Below are 18,993 nucleotides of genomic sequence, written 5' to 3' on the forward strand. Positions count from 1 at the left end.
GGTGAGCCAAAGTACATGCACTTAAAGAAAAGTCTCACTACTGAAGTGTCGTACCACTTCTAGGAGCACACATACAAGTGGGAGGGCGGCTGCAGAATATCGGAGACCCTTGCACTGAATGCACTTTTAATTCCATCCATGACATCTAGATCCAGACTTCTGCCCATCAACAGCGCTCCGAAGTATCCAAAATGCAGCATGCAGCACTTTGAAATGCCCTGAAAAAAATATACAAATATATATAATTTTGATGTGACATGAAATATTTTTTTTACCCAACGAATATCTTTTTTTCCCCCGGAGTATTATATAGCGCGAACTTGACCCCAGATTTGAGATCGCCGTTAGGCCACATCCACTCCCCAATATGAGTTTGCTTCTGGTATCTGAGTGAGCTGCAACACCATACCAGTACTCTTGATGGGCAATTGACCCACAACCTGGGCAGTTTTTGTCTTTGGTATTGAAAAGGAGAGGACACCCCTGCGCTGCCTTGAGTGTGTCTGCTGTTGATGTGAGATCCGCACATAACACAACACGGGCTCTTGATATCTTGAATGTGAGACGCATTTCCTTCAAGTTGATGTTTTCTGTCTTTATTCTCAGCGAGGTGGGAAACAAGCACAGTCTTGCATTACCCAAGTAGAGCAGTAATCCAGTTTCCCACAATGGGAGTGCCCCACAGGTGTGTTGGAAGCATATCTTGCTTAACTTGATTTAGCCTTACTCAAGCTTAGTATAGTTTTTGAATTTTCCTGATGGGAACATTCCTATCAGCAAGCAGTGTATCGGGAGGATTATTAGATCATAAACTGACCCTCACCACCTCCAGTGGTATAATATCAATTTACCAGAATGTCATACCCAAAATTTAGAGGCCCAAAGTATCAAGGAGGTAATCGCACACAGGTGAGTATACCTTGACTAGTCTTAATTTCATATCTCCCCACAGTGGATATAAAAAAAGACTACATTTAAATGTAACGTTTTTCAACTTGCCAACATTCATCCACAAACTAGCTATTTCCCCCTCTCCATCCAGACGTTGTCCTTATAAATAGACACTGTCCAATGAATAAATAAGTATCACGGGGCCCTAACTTTGACCATTTTACTGCTTGGGCAATTGCGTACCCCTGTGCCAGAGGTTGTTTAAAAAATGTGGTGTTTCTGTTGTTGAAACATCCTAAGGCTTCTGTTGCTGGGTACCAGACCTCCCTCAGCTTAAATGGCTGGCCATTAGAATGAAATGAACATGTTATTTGTCAGATTTTTTCCTTCAGTCTTCCTCGTTCAAAGACATATAGCCGTCAAACTTGGACCCCCAAATGTGCCCCCTCTGTGTCAACTGAGTGTGGGAGTACCAGACATTTATGAGTTTTCTCTGGGTTCATTGTGCCCACAATTAATACTGGGTGTAGTGCATTTAAGAAAATTGTATAGAAACTCCAAGCAAATTGCCAGGTTACAGTACCTGTCTGTTTACTGCTGGTATCACCCATAGACTGTAAGGAAACATACCAACAACTACATACTTTCCACATTTGCACAGTCTAAGGTTTCTAGCACTGGGTTCATAATCTTTCCAGTTTTCTGTGACAGGAAACACAAGAACTTGCAGCAGATGGCAATGATCCCATTATGCAATAGTCCAACGCTTATCTTAATAAACAAGTATACCCAAAATGTGTAGGTGGGCCTATTGCATAGGGCAAGATTTGGACAAAACCTGGATCATGTGAAGACCACACTGACAGTAAGTTGCTTTACCACACTCACAATTTTGGGTTGTTCCTATCAATTACGATAAGCATATCCATACACTTGGGTACATATGTACTTGGAGAAGTGTAGGAACATTGAGTGGTAGGACTTTTATTGAACATAGCAGTTTTGAGTATGAAAAGGAATGGAAGTTAGTCAGATCTATGCACACCACATCAGCCTAGACATCCCTAGTGTCTTATTTTCAGAATTTATGGGGCTTATTTACAAGGCCCTTGCGCCACTTTTGCGTCATTTTTAAAATGGGAAAAGTGATGCAAAAGTGACGCAAGGGGCTTGTAAATAAGCCCCTATGTGTTTTGTAGTTTTTCCTTTGGGCACACTGACATATGGTGTTGTTAAATTACCTTTGGTTCTGGCTAGCCACTGGACAAACATAAAATAGCTACCCACCCCAAGTATTGTTGTAATTAAAGTTTTACAAAAAATGACATTTCCATTGTGTGTTCTGTGCTTTTCCTGACCGGGCGATAAGCCAACTCGCACATGTTGGGTATTGATTTTATTAGATGTGTCAATCAGTCAATAATTCCCAAATTCAGAGATGTATGAATAGTCCCTATTCCTAAAGTCATATTCTTGGGCACCTTCCAAAACTGCATAGCTTTTCTTCATACTTATTTTTATTCATTAGATTTTACCTTATGGATTGATGCAAGCTGTAACTTAGTTATTAGCTCTTGGTGGATGTAACAGTATATCACTTTTGTAAATCGTCTTTCAGTAAAACCCTCACCTATTTCTATATTTTTCTATTTATTTCAATATTTTTTTTATTTCAACTATTAGTTTTTTTGGGGAAAACCATGAACGGTCTATACCAATGACCCTTTGCGTTATTTAGAATGTTGTCTTCTTTTCAGATACATAGGATTCCACTTTAGTTTTTCCATCTTTTCCCCCACAAACGTCAAGTAGATAGAACGTCAAAAATAGGAAATATTTACACCACTTGGGAAATTGCACAAATCATGGTGAAAAACTATTTCTCACAGCTTTACCTACTTCTGAAAGCTGGAGAGAGTCAATGTCAGAACAGCAGATATTTTGTTAATGCCTTTTTTTTTTAAAAAAAAAGCACCAAACAGTTTATTGCACAGTACCTTTTTTCCTTTTTTGAAAAAAAACAAAATGTTGTCACATTTTTATTTTTGGGGGTTTTCTGGTTCCATCTGGGGTAACCACAAACTCTGGATTCCTTAACAATGCCATGCATGGCGATAACTAAAATGCAAATTTAGTTTGGATGTCTTTTGTGAAATAAATTGTGAAGGTTTAGCTGCAAATGGCCCCAGGTATCAAAAGAGGGCTCAACACTGTATTGGGGAGAGATGTTCAATCCTCAGTACTTGTGGGGTGAAAACCTATTTGTAGTCCCAAAGGCAATGCCTTTTAAATCCACAGCTGATAGTCTCCACTTCATAGTGTGTGATTAGAACAGTTTGGTCTTAGATATATCAGAGTGTCTACAACATAACTTAACATCACATTGAATCAATCAATCAATCAATCAGGGGTTTATATAGCACGCTACTCACCCGTGAGGGTCTCAAGGCACTGGGGGGGCGGCTCTGGGATCAGTCGAAGAGCCAGGTATTGAGGTCCTTCCTGAACGTGTGCAGGGTCGGGGAGCATCTGATGTTCACAGGGAGCTCGTTCCAGGTCTTGGCTGCGATGTAGGAGAAAGCTCTCCCTCCAGTTCTGTGTCTGCGGATGCGGGGGACCACTGTCAGGGCAAGGTTGGCGGAACAGAGGTTCCTCTTGGGTATGTGGAAGGATATTCTTTTGTTGAGGTATTTGGGTCTGATGTTGTGTAGGGATTTGTAGGCATGAGTGAGGAGTTTGAACGTGACCCTCTTCTTGACGGGGAGCCAGTGGAGACCTCGTAGGTGTTGGGTCATGTGCTGATGGGGTGGTGTCCCGAGGATGAGTCTGGCTGCGGCGTTCTGGATGGTCTGGAGTCTATGCAGGAGGGTTTTTTGAATCCGGCGTAGAGTGCGTTGTCGTAGTCTAGTCTGCTGGTGATGAGTGCGTGGGTGACAGTCCTTCTGCAGTCAGAGGGGATCCACTTAAAGGTTTTATGGAGGAGTCGAAGGCAGTTGAAACTGGTGGAGGCGATGGCGTTGATCTGGCGGCTCATGAAGAGGGAGGAGTCAAGGATGATGCCAAGGTTCCGAGCGTTGTCTGTAGGGGTGGGTGGGCTCCCGAGGGCGGAGGGCCACCAAGTGAATTACGTTTCAGGCAGCTGTCCGTCATCCAGGCTGCCATGTTCTTCATGCCTTCCTGGAAACAGAGTCTGGTGTCTTTGGGATTGATCATGAGCGAGAGGATGAGCTGGGTGTCGTTGGCGTAGGATATGCTGCTGAGCCCATGCTGTCGGATGATGGCGGAGAGGGGGGCCATGTAGATGTTGAAGAGTGTGTGGCTGAGCGAAGATCCCTGGGGTACTCCGCAGTTGTTTTCCATGGGTTTGGGGAGGAAGGGAGGGAGTCGGATCGTCTAGGTAGCATGCGGACGTCGTCTGAAGTGGCGAGGAAAGCGGTCTTGGTGCTGTGGTTGCTGCGGAATCCCGACTGGGAGGCATCCAGGATGAAGTTTTCTACTATGAAGGTGGTCAGTTGGGTGTTTACGAGTCTCTCTGTGACTTTGGCCGCAAAGGGGAGGAGCGAGATGGGCCGGTAGATTTTGAGGCCCGTAGGGTCGGCTGATGATTTCTTGAGGAGGGGTTTAACTTCTACCCTTTTTGCATTAAATATTCCAAGATTGAAGAAAGGAATTTCTTGATGAAGATTGAATTACTATTATTTCAGTTACCAATTGTTCTTTTTTCTGTTGGTTATGAAAGGGTGCCACAGGCAACACCAATATGTAACCCTGGAAGCCAGGAAAGAAACCTCAAAAGCATGAAGACATAAAAAAGGTTTAAAGAAACATAAAAATATACCTTTCATAGGCGCTGAAATCACTACTACTGACAAATACACAGCTGTTAGTCCACAATAGAAAAATACATGAGATCGATTTACCTATTCTTAGGAAGGCAACGATACAATTCTTTCTAACAGTGCTTGAGTTTTTCTGAATCCATGTTCATTTAGCATTAATGTTATTGATGTGAAAGAAATATAGAAAAAGACTGTATTTTCAGGCTGTTTTAGGAAGGTCAGAATATTAATAAAACAGGTTCTAGTATAAATGAGTCGCCCTATTTTGCAAGAGCTTTCAAGGGCTCATCTTATAAAGCGAAAGTGTACCCCAAAAAGTAGGCTACCCTGTATTTTAATGATCCCCTCTACGCAGCAGACATTTTTTGTTTCACTCTGATTACTGAATGACAAGACACAGATATTCATTTCTACTTGAAAATGTCAGCTGTACACTTTAAAGAGAGACATTTTTTACAGGATTTAATGATGTGGCCCTCCTGCTTGAAAGAAATACCCATGTCTGATGTGGGGGCTGCTAAGGTGACATCTGATATTTAATAAGTAATGGGTGTCAGATTAGTTGTAGTCCACTAAAGAAAATGTCTCCAACTGCGTTTGAAAAACTCTTGGCATCCCCAGCCCAAAGGCAAGAACTGACCTTTTTATGGCATAATGAGAACCATTTATTATCTTACAATGTATCTTAAAGTCACAGACAAAATGCCACCTTCATAATTGCTTTCAATTAGCTTTGAGCCTAACATCTATTCATAAAATGTCTTCACTAATTTAATCTTGAATTAGCAAAATTGAAAACATAATCTACTTCAACTGACTACAATTTAGAGTGAGTTGTAGGTTTGCATCAGAGACATGAGCGAAGAATCGCTGACAGACAGTCGTTTCGGTGCTGGCAATATGCTTTTGCCAGTGTGATATGTTACTAATTAATTAGCTCATTAGTAGAGCAGCTCATCATTGTTGGCATTTTCCACGTGTTAACCTTTGTCTTTTGTTCCTCATTATTGTTTGGAAATAAATCATCGATAGTGGCTCTGGATCTCAGCATCCCTGAGAATGGGAGATGCAAGCAGACTGATATATGCTCCCAAGCTGTAATGTACAGCCCCAAATCGTGCTTTGAATTAATTTTCCATTGCAAATGTGTATGCATTTGGCGTCACAAAATCCAGATTCAAATATGCTGTAGATGCATGGCATGCATTTATGAAGTCATGCCTAAATTCTCACTTGAAACCCTTCTGATGCGAGGTACCATTACATTGGATAGCAGTATTAACTGTTATTTACTACGCTGATAAAAGGCATAAGTACAATATAAAGTATGACATGACAAAAGCAGATAATATTAAAGTAAGCATTGGCAAAGCCAGTCGGTCTCGCTAACAGCACAGCTGGAAGGGACTGAGTAGAGCAATTCTCTAGGGAGCACAGGAAAGTAGAAAAAGGGGAGGAGATGATGTGGCAAAGAGAGGTGAAGGAGATACAATCATCTACACCAGCGCACACCCCAGGAATGGATGCCGAGCATCAGGAGCCAGCATCAGCCGCGGCTCGTGCAGGTAAGAGCGGTGGGGTGGTGAGGCTGGGTAGGGGGTGCATTTTGATGGACAAAGCAGAGGGAAAATTAAATAAGTAATTAATTTTCCATCGTCGTCGTCTGTCAAAATCCCCTCCCTCCCGGCCCCACCGCTCTACCTGCACGGGCCGCGGCTGGCCAGCATCCTGTCCCCCTCTGGGTGCCCTTGGGCAGCTGGGTGTTGGAAGCACTGGTAGGTCCAGGCAGCTTGTCCTCTCCCTTTGGGTAGACATTCACAAGTCAGCTGCATGAAGGGGCCAAGCAACCAAAACCCTCTTTGTTATTTTTTTCATTTTAGCACTGGGCTTTTTTCTGGTCAGTTCAGCTGGTTTCCTGTCCAAAGCTGTTCAGAAAAAAACTATGCAGGTTTTGATTTTTAAAATAGCCCATTGCTAGAAACAATAATAAATATGAAGCAATGCCAATGCAAGTGATGAGTAGGGAGGCAGGGGGGTATCATAACGGAGCACAGAGAAGGCTGGGTGGAAGCGGAGTGTGTTGTGAGCAGAGTGAGAGTCTGGAGTGGAAAAGTACCACCAAGGGGTGAGGCAGACAGTGCGACAAATACAACCCGGGGAAAGAGCAGCAAAGCAACATTGACCAGCACATGGCTTTTAGTATGGTCTGTTCAACTTGTTCCATGTGTAGGTCTGTTACTATTCCTGAAGCAAGCTGAACAAACCCAAAAGAGTCCATCTCTAGGAAACAAAAGTGTCAAGGATTACAGAAAAGTAATAACAAGGCAAGCAATAAGTGGGGAAATATGAGTGGAGACCTGAGCAGAGGGGAACGAGCACCCAGGGCTGAAGGCACCATGGGTTTGAGGCTCTAGTGAGTGAGAGGCACCAGGGAGCGTGAGGCAGCATTCAGTAGAAGGTAGTCAGGGGGCGGCCCTAGAGCAAGGTGGCACTATAGAGCAAGGAATCAGGCGTGGCGAGACACAAAATGCAGGGAAAGAGCAGTGAAGCAGCACTGCGCAGGAATACAAGGGCAGGAGAGAGAGGGGCTTGGGAGCTTTTTCCACAAAGGAAGGCAGGGGCATCTGGGAGAAGAAGATACACTGGGAAGGAACGCCAGATGCACCCCCCTCGAGTGCTAAACATCAAATACTGAAGAAACACGCAACAGGAAAAATAGTCCCTTGACATCCGCAGTGGAAGGACACAACTTAATTAAAACACGGTGGAATCATATGCTCCCACCTTGACAAATACAAGAGCAGGGAAGAAAGCAATCAAATCGGGAGCAGGGATATAAAATGGACAAAACAGAATCCAATCATGAGCAGTAGGCATACCCAGTGCCTACTCTAAGGGGCAGATTTACAATAACTGGCGCATCCCTGCATATCAGCAGGGATGTGCCAGTTATTGTGCGTCACGGCTCCGCCACCATGGATGCGCCGCATTTAGAATGCGGCGCACCATGGGGCAGAAATGGACAGATGCGTGACGCATCTGCTGCCGTAAAAGCGGCGCATTGCTGGAGTTGCGTCGCAAGCGCGACGCAGCTCCAGCAAGGCTCCGGGGTGCCGTATCTTTAAAATGCTGCGTCAATCCTTACGCCTGCTTCAAGCATGTGCAGGGTTTTGACGCAGCATGGCCTTAAAAGTGGCTGAGTGAAATCTATAAGATTTCACTCAGCCACTTTTAGGAGGCATTCATGTGCCGGAACGCCCCCCCCCGTGCCGGAACGCCCACATGTGGCGCAGGGCTTTGCAACGTGACTCATCTCCCAGATGCGTCAGGTTGTAAGTATCCCACAACATGGCGCTGGCTCTGCGCCGCCGATGCGTCACAAAAGTGATGCAACGGCGGCGTAAAAGAGGCGCAAGGGGCTTGTAAATCTACCCCAGTGTGTCTTACTGAGGCAAAAAAAGCATTATGTTGGTGTAAGTACACAACCCTTTTATTCCAGTTAATATTGGTGAATGTTCAGTTATTGGATGCACCTCTCCCGCATTTACACTGTACAAAGATATGCAAATTGGTGTTTTCTCTTTTCCAGATAAAAATTACACACAAGAATCAGGCGCCAATCCTTATGGGACCGCCTCCTAAAACAGGGATTTTTACCTCATTCCTCAAAAGAACGCGAAACCGCAGCAAGGAGTAGAGCCGAAAACTCGCCCCGAAGGAGCAGCCTGCCCCCGGGCCCGATCCACGCCGGACGCCGTACAAGAGTTTCAACATGTTGTACTCGCAGAATCATGGGATTGGTTTTACAGTTTCTGTGATCGACTTACAATGTGCAATTACACGAAAAGATAATTTATTGTCAGAGTTTTTTTTAAGGCATTTTGCATGAAGAAATCTAGAGTGTACATTAAAAGATGCATTATCACATCATTTTAATGCATGTATTTCCATCTTGTTTGAAGTCACATATTTTGCCCTGTTGGAAAATTCCATGAGTAATTTGAAAGGACTCTTATTAGTTTTATCCACAGTTATGCAAACAACTCGCAAGTGAGGCGATTATCATAATACTTCTGTTCCATGTAGTATTTCAGTTCACTGAATGATTTGAACTGTGACCTTGAAGGACTTGGGAGGTCACAGATGTCATTAAATGTCAGCTTGTACCATAAGCGTGTTTCTGCGGCCGCAGGCTATCCGAGAACCAGGTCAACAAACTTGATATGATATTTTAAAGAAGAGATACATGCGCGCTGTTTTAGAGAATGAATTAGCTATGTTGCACAATAGGAAGACTGTCATGCATGTGTTTGTGCAACACCAGATGGGAACCAAAATGTACATAGTGGGACTCAATGTTTAAATTTGTACTTAAATTGACTCGCCACCACTCACATGGTTGTGTAAGATATACACATATCGTTTTGGTGCAATGTTGCACCACCATTTCCTGATCACATACTTTGCTCTGGTGCCGTTTAGATTTTTTTGACTGCCTCAAGGGAAAAAAAATACATTTGCGTAGAATGACCTGTGTAAAAACAAAATTTTGCAAGTGCCAATCAATCCAAATGCTGCATAGTCGGTGCACAAATGTAATCGGGAATATTGATGCAAAATTGAAACAATGAAATCTCTTTAATCGGGCCCTTAGTGCTCAATTTGGATAATTTACAGTATACAAATATTACTATGACTTTAATTTAAGTACATTGTTTACATCTATTCATTTTTAACATGTTTGCTCAACAAAAGAAAATTTCCACCATTGACTACCCAGGCACAGCAGTTGACTACTCATTTGCACAAATTGTGTTTAAACCAAATCAATTTTGTAAAACTTCTATCAAGTGGATCAAGATTTTTTCACCAAATATTAAACAAGTGGGTGCTTAGCAGCATAAATTTATAGATGTAAATGTAATAAGCACAGTGAATACAAGTCATGTCCTAAAGGGTGCAGCAGTATTTTGAATACTTGTCAATACATATGAAAAGTTGCTGTAATGAGAGGTCATGTTATTAAGAACTTTAGATGTCATTGCTCTTAAAGCACAAAAACATACCGGTCAGATGTACAAATCATTGGTCGCAAAATACTGGTCACACATTGCAATAAGTATTTTTGCAACCGCTAAAAGATTTTACCAACCAACCTATGTATTAATAGATTGATTCATACATTTCTAAATTGACATGGGTCACAATTTGACTTGTGCCATGAAGATTAGTGTAGCAGGCTGCAACCTGTGACTCACTACACTTTGGACGTCATCACAGGGATGGTGGCCTGCTGAGATTAGCACACCAGCATGTCTATGATCACTGTTAAATGAAGGAAACATTTTTTTTAAATGACACCTATTTTCCTTAAAGGAAACAGGGCTGTATTTGAAAAGAAAAGTTCATTTTTGTTTGTTTTAGAGGTGGCTGTGTTCCACTGCCTATCCCCCAACAACCATTTTGCTTTTTACAAATGGATTACAATCAGCTTTGAAGGATTGTCCACTTTTCAATGTTTTTTAAATAGGTTTCAGTCTTCAAACTTTGATACGTAGCATGCTAATTCAGTATTGGAAGAGAACTTTGCAACACACCCCTTACAGATACTGAATTTGTATCCATTCGCAATCCCATTTTATGAGTCAGAAAAACTTTGCTGATGCCTAAAGTGAGATTAACACACCTGAAAAATAATTTCTACTGTTATTAATGCCAAATCAGAGAGTTTGTGACTATAAAAATGCTTAGTACATCTTGACCTAAATTTGCCAAGTTTGACTCACCATGGTACTTGATAACTTGATGTTGCTTCACTTTCCAAAAAGTAAAGCACAGAACAGCTGCAATTACAGCTCCTCTTTCCAGTCAATCAAAATCTAGAACCAGGGTATTTTCACATGCAAACGACTCAATGGGGGACCCGTGCAACAGCAGTGCCTCCGTGTGCATTTGCACCCCTCGAGCCCATGTCAGGCGTGCCAGTAGGCATGACTCTATGGGTTCCAAAGCACAGCTTGTTTGTCTAGTTTGCATGGTACTGACAATCATGTAATGATGGTGGAAACTCAATGAATGCCATCTTTTCTTCAATTTTAAAAATATGTTTACAAAAGAAAACAATGACTCAATGTGTGTTGTGTGCTGTCTTTGCACTGTCCTTTGTTCCGACTCCCATCTCGTCACTGCACGTATTGTTTCCCAAACTTTAAGTACAAAACATGCTTGAATTGCAAGATTTATTCGTTATTTCCTCTGCCTTGACATTAAATTACTAATGATTTATCAGTCCATATGCTCATATTGATTCATTCCGTTTTATAGAGCGCCTCTTCTGTCATTGTGTCCTCTACAGTGCGTGCATTGGAGTACATTCCCACTCTTTCAAATCTTTGCAAATGCACACTTTGAAGGCTACTTGAATGTTTTTGGGTGAATTACAACTACCAGGTGTCGCTGTCCACGTGTCATTTGTACCTGAACGTGATACAGTGCAACACGGGCAGCTAGAAAGGGAAGGCGATGACCTGAATGCTGATTTTCATACTCATGAAACATAATGCCAATCTGTACATTTTATCTCCCTTGACCCACATGCCTTATATAGCTTAGGTAGAAATGCATGTAAGTTAGATTGCGTTGACGGACTTCTCATACAGTACGCTTTGGTGACTGAAATACCTTTCGTACTAAGATTTACTAGAAAAGAAATCACACAGCTCAGTAAAGTTAGTTTTGCTGATTATGTGTTTTATGTAAAGCGACCCTATCACAGCAAATACAATATTTTTGCCAACATGCCTTGTTTCGTAGAGTTAGTTAGACAGATAGACAGACAGATAGACAGACAGATGGATGGATGGTCTTTCTTTGAGATCTGTATGGAACAAAAATTGGCAAGTGATAATTTTACCAATTACACACTCCTAGTCCTGTTACTATCCCATCGGAATTACACCAGTATATTTTTTATGTGGCTTCCACTATACCTCTCTGGAGGGTAGAGTGAGTATGAATGAAATGTTTATTGTAAAAAAAATAGTAAAATATCGATTCCAATAATAAAAACCTTTACTAAGAATCCTTGGTGAGTGGTGAGTGTAGCAAATCTCAGCAAGAATTCTCTTTTAGAAAATGCTGAAGAGAAAACATCTCAATGTCCCTGAGATAGCAGCGCTGGTTACCTATAAATCCACGAGTTAAATTCAAATTCCTCTCTCTTCATTGAGGTGGCCTACTATGGAAAAGGCAGAGAGTTCCTCTAAGCCTAAATGCACAAATACTGCACTAAGATCAAGTGAAATTTTTTAGTTGATCAAACGGATTCGAAGTAAAGGATTCACCAGCCATGGGCAGATCAGTGAAATAAACTTTCACACGGCATCTATGCGGAATAATAAAAGAAAACCTAAGAGCATATATCATGGTAATCCATACAACTGTGCAGGCTCTGACACTTCCCCAGTGTCAGGTGCTTGGTGCACAGACCCATTAAAAGCCCTTGCCATTCCTGAACTACTGTTCAAGTATGCAGGTGGGAATTATCTCTTGAGGTAGGGATCCATGGACCCGCTTGGATGTGAGAGAGAGAGACAGTGGCTTGGAGATCTCCATCAGGCTGAAATTCTGCATGGGTCAGGAGCAGTACTGAAGGCCTCACTGGTAGGAGGATGATGTATTGGCTGCACTGGATGTAATAAAGAGGGAAATAACTGGTGAGTATGGGGTATGTTTGTTGGAATACACCACAGTGCAATCAAGACTCAAGATTTCCAGGTACAGTGGTGAATGTTGCTATGATGAACCCTGTACAGAGAAGTCTACTAGGAGGTGGTCCCTGGATGCTACCACAAACCAGACTGGATAGGAGTTGAGGAAGCGATTGAGAGTGTGTGGATATCCAAAGGTATCATAGACAACAACCATATAGACAACAGTAGGGAAGACAACTGAACTGAAAGGAGAAAAACAATAAACATGGGGGATGCAGTAATAGCTGGGAAGTAGTATGATATAGAAAAACAACAACCAACAACACTCTGCCCGTTGCTGTCTCCATGTTTTTTAGTCTGTTGAATACTGGTCTTACCCTTCCTGGACTGGTTGGTAGTGTCTTGAAACTAGGAAGTAAGTAAAACATATAGGCCAGCACCAGGTTAGCAGTCTAGTATTTGAATATTAACATTTTCCATTGCCCCATTCTCCACAGACTCCACCTCTGATTCACCCCATGCCTGGTCCCCTGTCTCTAATGAAACAGAATCCTGACAGTACCCCATGTGAACAATCCCTAATGCCCAATCCACCACCCTCCAGAACTAAAAGACTGGATCTGGTTTTGATGGGCGACGACAATGGAGATTCTGTACAAATCAAGGGTGTGAACAAAATTTGCAGATTCCCCAGATCTTTCTAATATGTCATACCCCTTCCAGCCTGTCACATACTGTAGCTACCTCGATGATGTTTCCATACATCTATAAGGGCCTCTTCCTTATATTCTGGATAACATTCTATTAGGACTGGAGTGCTTCTTGTGTCAGTGATTATGACCTTAACCTGAGAAACATGAAAAAGAGGGGAATGTGTTAGTAAGGAGCCACCCACATTATTGACTGAACAGTTCTATCATCTTTCTTTGTCATGGATACCCCGCTACAGAAGACTCCTGACACATTTCCTTTGCTCTCTGTTGGGTCTCTTCTTCTGGTAGGTTCACTATTTTTCCATAATAAAGTAAGTCTCTTTTATAAGATAATCCACTGCTTAGCATCATTTGTTTGCTGTTTTCTTTTCATAGTATTGAAAAAGTTTGATATTTCTTCTTCTTTATTGTCTATTGCTGCTAGAATGTAAGGAGGTGTTGTAGATGTCTCAACCTCTTCTATCTTATATCAGAGCACATTTGCTTTTTCATGCCTAATTTCCGGATTATATGTTCCTAAGAAACTAAACCATAAGAAAAAGAGAGTGCCTCAAGCATGCCTGGCATTAGCACACTTCATAGAGGAAAGATACAGTATGCTTTATAGTCTGTACATACTGTAATCTGATGAACTGCTCCTTCCAGGTAATTTCTCAAATGTGTGAAAGTTTCTTTAATTGACAGTTTCTATCATTGTTTGTGTTGTTTCTTTCTTCCTCAGGGAGAATGCATTAAAAATAAACCGCCAGACTCAGGATGTGGACCAATTGAGTATGATACGGGGATGATTGTTTATGTGCAGGAAGGGACACCTTCCTGTACATAAACAATCACCAGAGGTGATTTCCTCGTACGATGTGTGCTGCAGAATACAGCACGCATAGAAAGAGGAAACAAACGAGGAGAAATTAATACATTTCTCCTCGTTCCCCCTCCCTACGCCTCCATACGGAGGCGTAGCATTAATACACATTTCCAGGTTGACGATTTCTCGTAAATCTGGAAATGTGTCAGGTTCCATGTGTGTTGCATGGGTATATCCACAGCAACACCCATGGAACGCATCTTTCACACAAAGTGCTGTGAGTAAAGGGGCTGTATTTACAAGGACAGGAAAAGCCATGCAGGGTAGCTTTTCCTGTCCTTGTAAATATGGGGCAGCAGAGTGATTAGGCTTTCTTAGTAAGCTACATGATGGGCTGAATGATGGAGGAAAAGTCGAATTGCCAGTAGTACTGAGGAAAGTATAAATTACTTGTTACAGATTGTCAAATCCAATGAATTGTTGTACGTCTTTACCATTTTTTGGACAGGGCATAAAAAATACTGCTTGACTTTGGAGGAATCCATTTTAATGCCTTGTTCAGCAACTTCAAAGCCCAAAAAGGATATTCTTTGTACCATGAACAAACCTTTCTTCATCTTAGCATATAATGAACACTTTCTCTGTCAAGCTAGAATTTCTTGAAAGTGACAACAATGTTGTTGCAGAGTTTCCAAGTATATCAAAATCTTATCAAAGTAACCCACCAAATACCTATTCAGAAGATCATGGAAAATGTTATTGATAAAATGTTGAAATGCTACTTGGTCATTTTGAAGATGGAACAGCATCACCAGATATTAAAGTGTCTGTATCTTGTGTCATCCATTCATCTCCTTCTCATATTCTCACCAGATCGTAAACACCTCCCAAATAGAATTCGGTGAAAATCTTTGTGGTCTTAACCTGATCCAGCATGACTGAAATGAGATGAAGTAGAATGCCATAAGATTGTAATGGCATTTATTTTCCTGTAGTTGATGCATGTCTTGCGCTCCCTATTTGCGTTGAATAAGACAAAAATGGGATCACCAGCGAGTGACATAGAGTGCCTAATAAAAGATTTCACAGGTTTTCATTAGGTATTCTCACAGGATCTCATCCTCCTTAATGGTTAAGAGATATATAATTTTGCAAAAGATATGTTCCCCAAGAATTAACTTGATGACGCCCTCATATTCTTGATGCAGATGAAGGCTATCCATGCCTTTGTTTTATAGAAGACATCCTTAAACTTGCAGCATGGCTCTGAAATCAAATTGTCTTCTCCTATTTCCATATTTGGCTTTGAAATAGGTTTCAACAAAACAAATCAGGACTTGGAGATTTCCCAGGTTCTGTGGAGGTACCAATGATATCAAAATGTATATGTTCCACATGACCATTCGCAGTTGCAATTAAAAATGGCTATGTTTACGTTTAAATGGCTCCAAAGGACAGTGGTGTTCTATTGATGTCAGGAATATTGTCTGGGTGCTCCTTCTTGTTAACAGGAATGTGTATTTCCATCAGAACATATGACCCATAAAGCATCCCTAAGCTCCAGAATCTACAGACACCATGACAATGATTAGTACTCCAGATGATGTCAACAAGTCAAGAATACCCAGTTTAAGTGCAAATAAACAGGCATGTGCTGCTTGAACTTTTTTTATCTATTTTCTAAAAATGTATTTACATTAAATGAAGAACTAATTTCAATTTCAAAGCGAAGGACTTTGATTTAATATTAAAGGTGTTGGTCAGGTAAGAGCAACCTTTGTTAGGTATGAAAGTACAAAAGCAATCTTGGGGGAGTACCAGAAAAATGCTGTGGCAGGTCGGAAAGGGGCAATGACATTATGCCTGATAATGCTGAATTTGGTGTGGATCCCCTCTGTACTTTTCTAGTAAGGCAATGTTAAGAACTGAAATTAGGCATTCTCTCAGAACCTATTCTGGTGATGCTGGGATTTTCTGGAAAAGATTTTAATAAATATTAAGGAAAAGTAGTTTTTAGAAAGTTACATTTTTCCAGCCTGAAGCTCCTGCAAGCTAATTTCAATTAGATCTCCAGCAGGAGTCCAGCCTGTATTAGCCTTGATGAGATTTGAAGACTGCTTCCAGGACAGAGACAATGAGTTGATGTGAGGAGGTTTTTCTCTTATCCTGGCAGGATGACCAGTTTGAGTGTACCTGGGAACCTCATTCAATACAAAGGGACCTCCCCTGTTACAAGAAAATGTTAGCGGACACATGCAAAGGCATTAGCTTTTGTTTGCCCTCCCAGTTAGGCAGGCAACAATCCCAGTGAGCAGGGAAATGCAGGGCTGGGTGGCAAACTCTGCTCTGCCTGTGGAGTTTGCAGAGTTTTGCCTACTCTGCGCTTCTCTTGGAGCGCTGAGTTTAGCAAAAATTGTGCCGCGTGGTGGAGTTCACTGCCCACTACCCCCATCAGTATTGTCCTGTTTCCACTACCTTTGGCAGTAAACTGTTAATGATGGTGGGTGAGAGTCTCCCACTGTGGCACATAAATGAAGAATCCCCGAGTCATGACAAAAATCAAGCTATGGGTATACTTAAGCTGATTGGGAGCCCTGTAGAGGTGGGAAGGAATGGCACAGAGCTAAAGGGATATCCACACACACTCACAGACCTTCACTTTTATGCTCATGGTCAAGACTCAAGGGCATCCCTTACTTTTTAGATGGCTAAGACTGATGTACTTAGAGTCGTCTCTGTGAATATCTGCGGACTGAACGACCCTGTTAAAAGACAAAATGTGGCTCAAGGTCTGCGGTCTCTAGGGGGAAATGTCATCTGTCTCCAGGAAACCCACTTAGAGGGCTCACAAAAACACCTACTAGGCACACTTGGGTATAAAGTTGTAGGTGCCACCACACAGGGCGCAAAAACTAAAGGGGTGAGGATAATCGCAGGCAGAAGATCCATCATGAGCAATCCACGGGTAAAATCAGATCCACTAGGCAGGTGGATAATAACTGAATGTCATCTTCTCTCTAACCCTCCGTTTACTCTATGCTCGATATATAGCAGTAAGATTGATGACCCAGGGATTATCAATCAGGTCTCGGGGGAACTCTCTCACTGTCCCACCCCTATTATCTTATGTGGAGACTTCAACATCCACTTGCCCAGCAACTGGGAAATGAACAGTAACTGGAAATATAAAGGCAGGAAACCTCTAGAACACCGGGCCCTAATAAACTTAACCCAGGACCACGGGCTAAGAGATGTCTGGGCTACCCAAAGCCCACACAACACGGCTACACTTTCTTTTCCACCCCACATCATACACTAGTGAGACTTGACTACTTTTTCGTTTCCTTGTCACTTCTCCCCAACTGTACTATTGACATGGTTCCACGATTTATGTCAGACCATAACCCTCTTATTCTTAACATCAAGGGATTAGGGAGATGGAAGGAAACATCTAGATGGAGCTTCGAGAAAGCCCTCCTACAGGACGCAGGCTTCCAGACACACATGCAAGGTTGGATTCCAGAGTTTTTGGAAACAAATATAGGCTCTGCCTCCTTAATGACGGTTAGGGATACATTAAAAGCAGGGATCAGGGGTGAAACCCTAAGGTTTTCAAAAAGAAAAAACAAAAAGGATAAGCAGTTAATCTGCGATCTCCAGGAAAAACTAAGGGGAGTAGAAACCAAACTGACCCAACTGATCCAAACAGGACAAGACATCAAAGAGAGGTAATTATCACCAGAGCAGAGATTGGGGCAGCCTTTGCAGAAAAAACCGCAGCCAAATGGGCAATCACACAAGAAAAAAACTACGAGTGCAGTGACAGTATTGGGCATCATCTGGCAATCAAGACTAGACAGCAGGTCACTAGTAGCGAAATCCATGCAATCAAACTAATTAACAGGACAGAGACCAATGACCCTAGTGCAATACAGAAGGGATTTCACGATTTCTATGCCAGGCTGTACACTGAAGAGAATTATAACTGGACAGACACTCTTGAAAAAAAAACTACCAGCTACCGTAACGAGAGTGACCTTAGACAGCTTAGTTCTGAAAACAGAGAACTATTGGATCTTACACAGACCTGGGACGAAATCCTGAGGTCCCTTCTAAGTCTGCCAGATGGTAAAGCTGCAGGAATGGACAGTATCCCCGTGGAATTCTACAAGATTTTCGCCCCGCAAATTAAGTTACTCCTCACAAACGTAGTAACCTCCCCTCCTGCCTCCTGGTCTACTGCCAGGATATCTATATTTCCTAAAAAGGACAAGTCCCCGCTGGAGATGGGCTCATATAGACCCATTACCCTCATCAACTGTGATTAAAAAAAATGTCAAAAATACTGGCAAGCAGAATATCTTCGGTTGTTGAGTCCCTAGTCTAAGAATGGCAGCACAGCTTTATCCCCAAAAAAGGCAACACAGAGCATGTCAGGCGGGTTATCACCCTGTTCGACGCAGCACAAGCAGCTGGAGACCCGATATCGCTTATATTGCTAGATGCTGAAAAAGCATTCGATCGGGTCTCCTGGCTGTTCCTTTGGGCGGTAATGGACAAGCTGGGCTTTGGCTCAAGATTTACACTGGCCATGGAGGATCTGCGTCGCCTCGGCTTGGCTGGACTCTGACCCCCCCTCTTTTTCTCAGTGGCTGGCTAAACTAGTAGCAACTCATCATCTAGAGAAAGCCCGTTTATGCCAAGAAAGGTCGTAGAGGACGGAAGAAGGGCCTAGAGGTCTGGGAAATGCTAACTTCTTGGTTGGACCAGCCTTGACGACCTTTTTATACCTTCTTTCTAGCCTGCCGCGATCTCCTAGCTTTAATCGTTGTACTTTTAACTCTTCTTCCATTCTCTATTTTGGGTGTCTTTCCCATCCCTAATATCCTACTTTTTGAGGCTCGACCCTATAAGCGATATCGACCATCTCTGGCTCTACTGCATCTTCAACCGCTGTATTTTGTGCCACCCTCTTGCTCTGCTTCATCATTCTTCTCCTTTCTGTTCCTAGGTGCTCCTAGGGGGGGGGGGGA

General features: G+C 42.3%; 1 protein-coding gene across 2 annotated transcripts in view; it reads left to right on the forward strand.

Moving 5' to 3' along the window:
- The window catches only part of DGKB (diacylglycerol kinase beta), a 1,940,047-nt gene extending 1,928,236 nt beyond the window's left edge, over positions 1 to 11,811 (forward strand). The window contains exon 24 of one of the 2 annotated variants that reach the window (XM_085630814.1): positions 8,320 to 11,021. In XM_085630814.1, coding sequence (XP_085486940.1) covers positions 8,320 to 8,427 — 108 coding nt within the window. In that variant the 3' untranslated portion in view covers positions 8,428 to 11,021. Of the gene's footprint in view, positions 1 to 8,319 lie in introns of both variants that reach the window. The other variant, XM_085630813.1, reaches the window with a different exon arrangement.
- Positions 11,812 to 18,993: the final 7,182 nt, after the last annotated feature.

Source organism: Triturus cristatus, chromosome 10 (genome assembly GCF_964204655.1).
Source record: "Triturus cristatus chromosome 10, aTriCri1.1, whole genome shotgun sequence".
Classification (NCBI taxonomy): domain Eukaryota; kingdom Metazoa; phylum Chordata; class Amphibia; order Caudata; family Salamandridae; genus Triturus; species Triturus cristatus.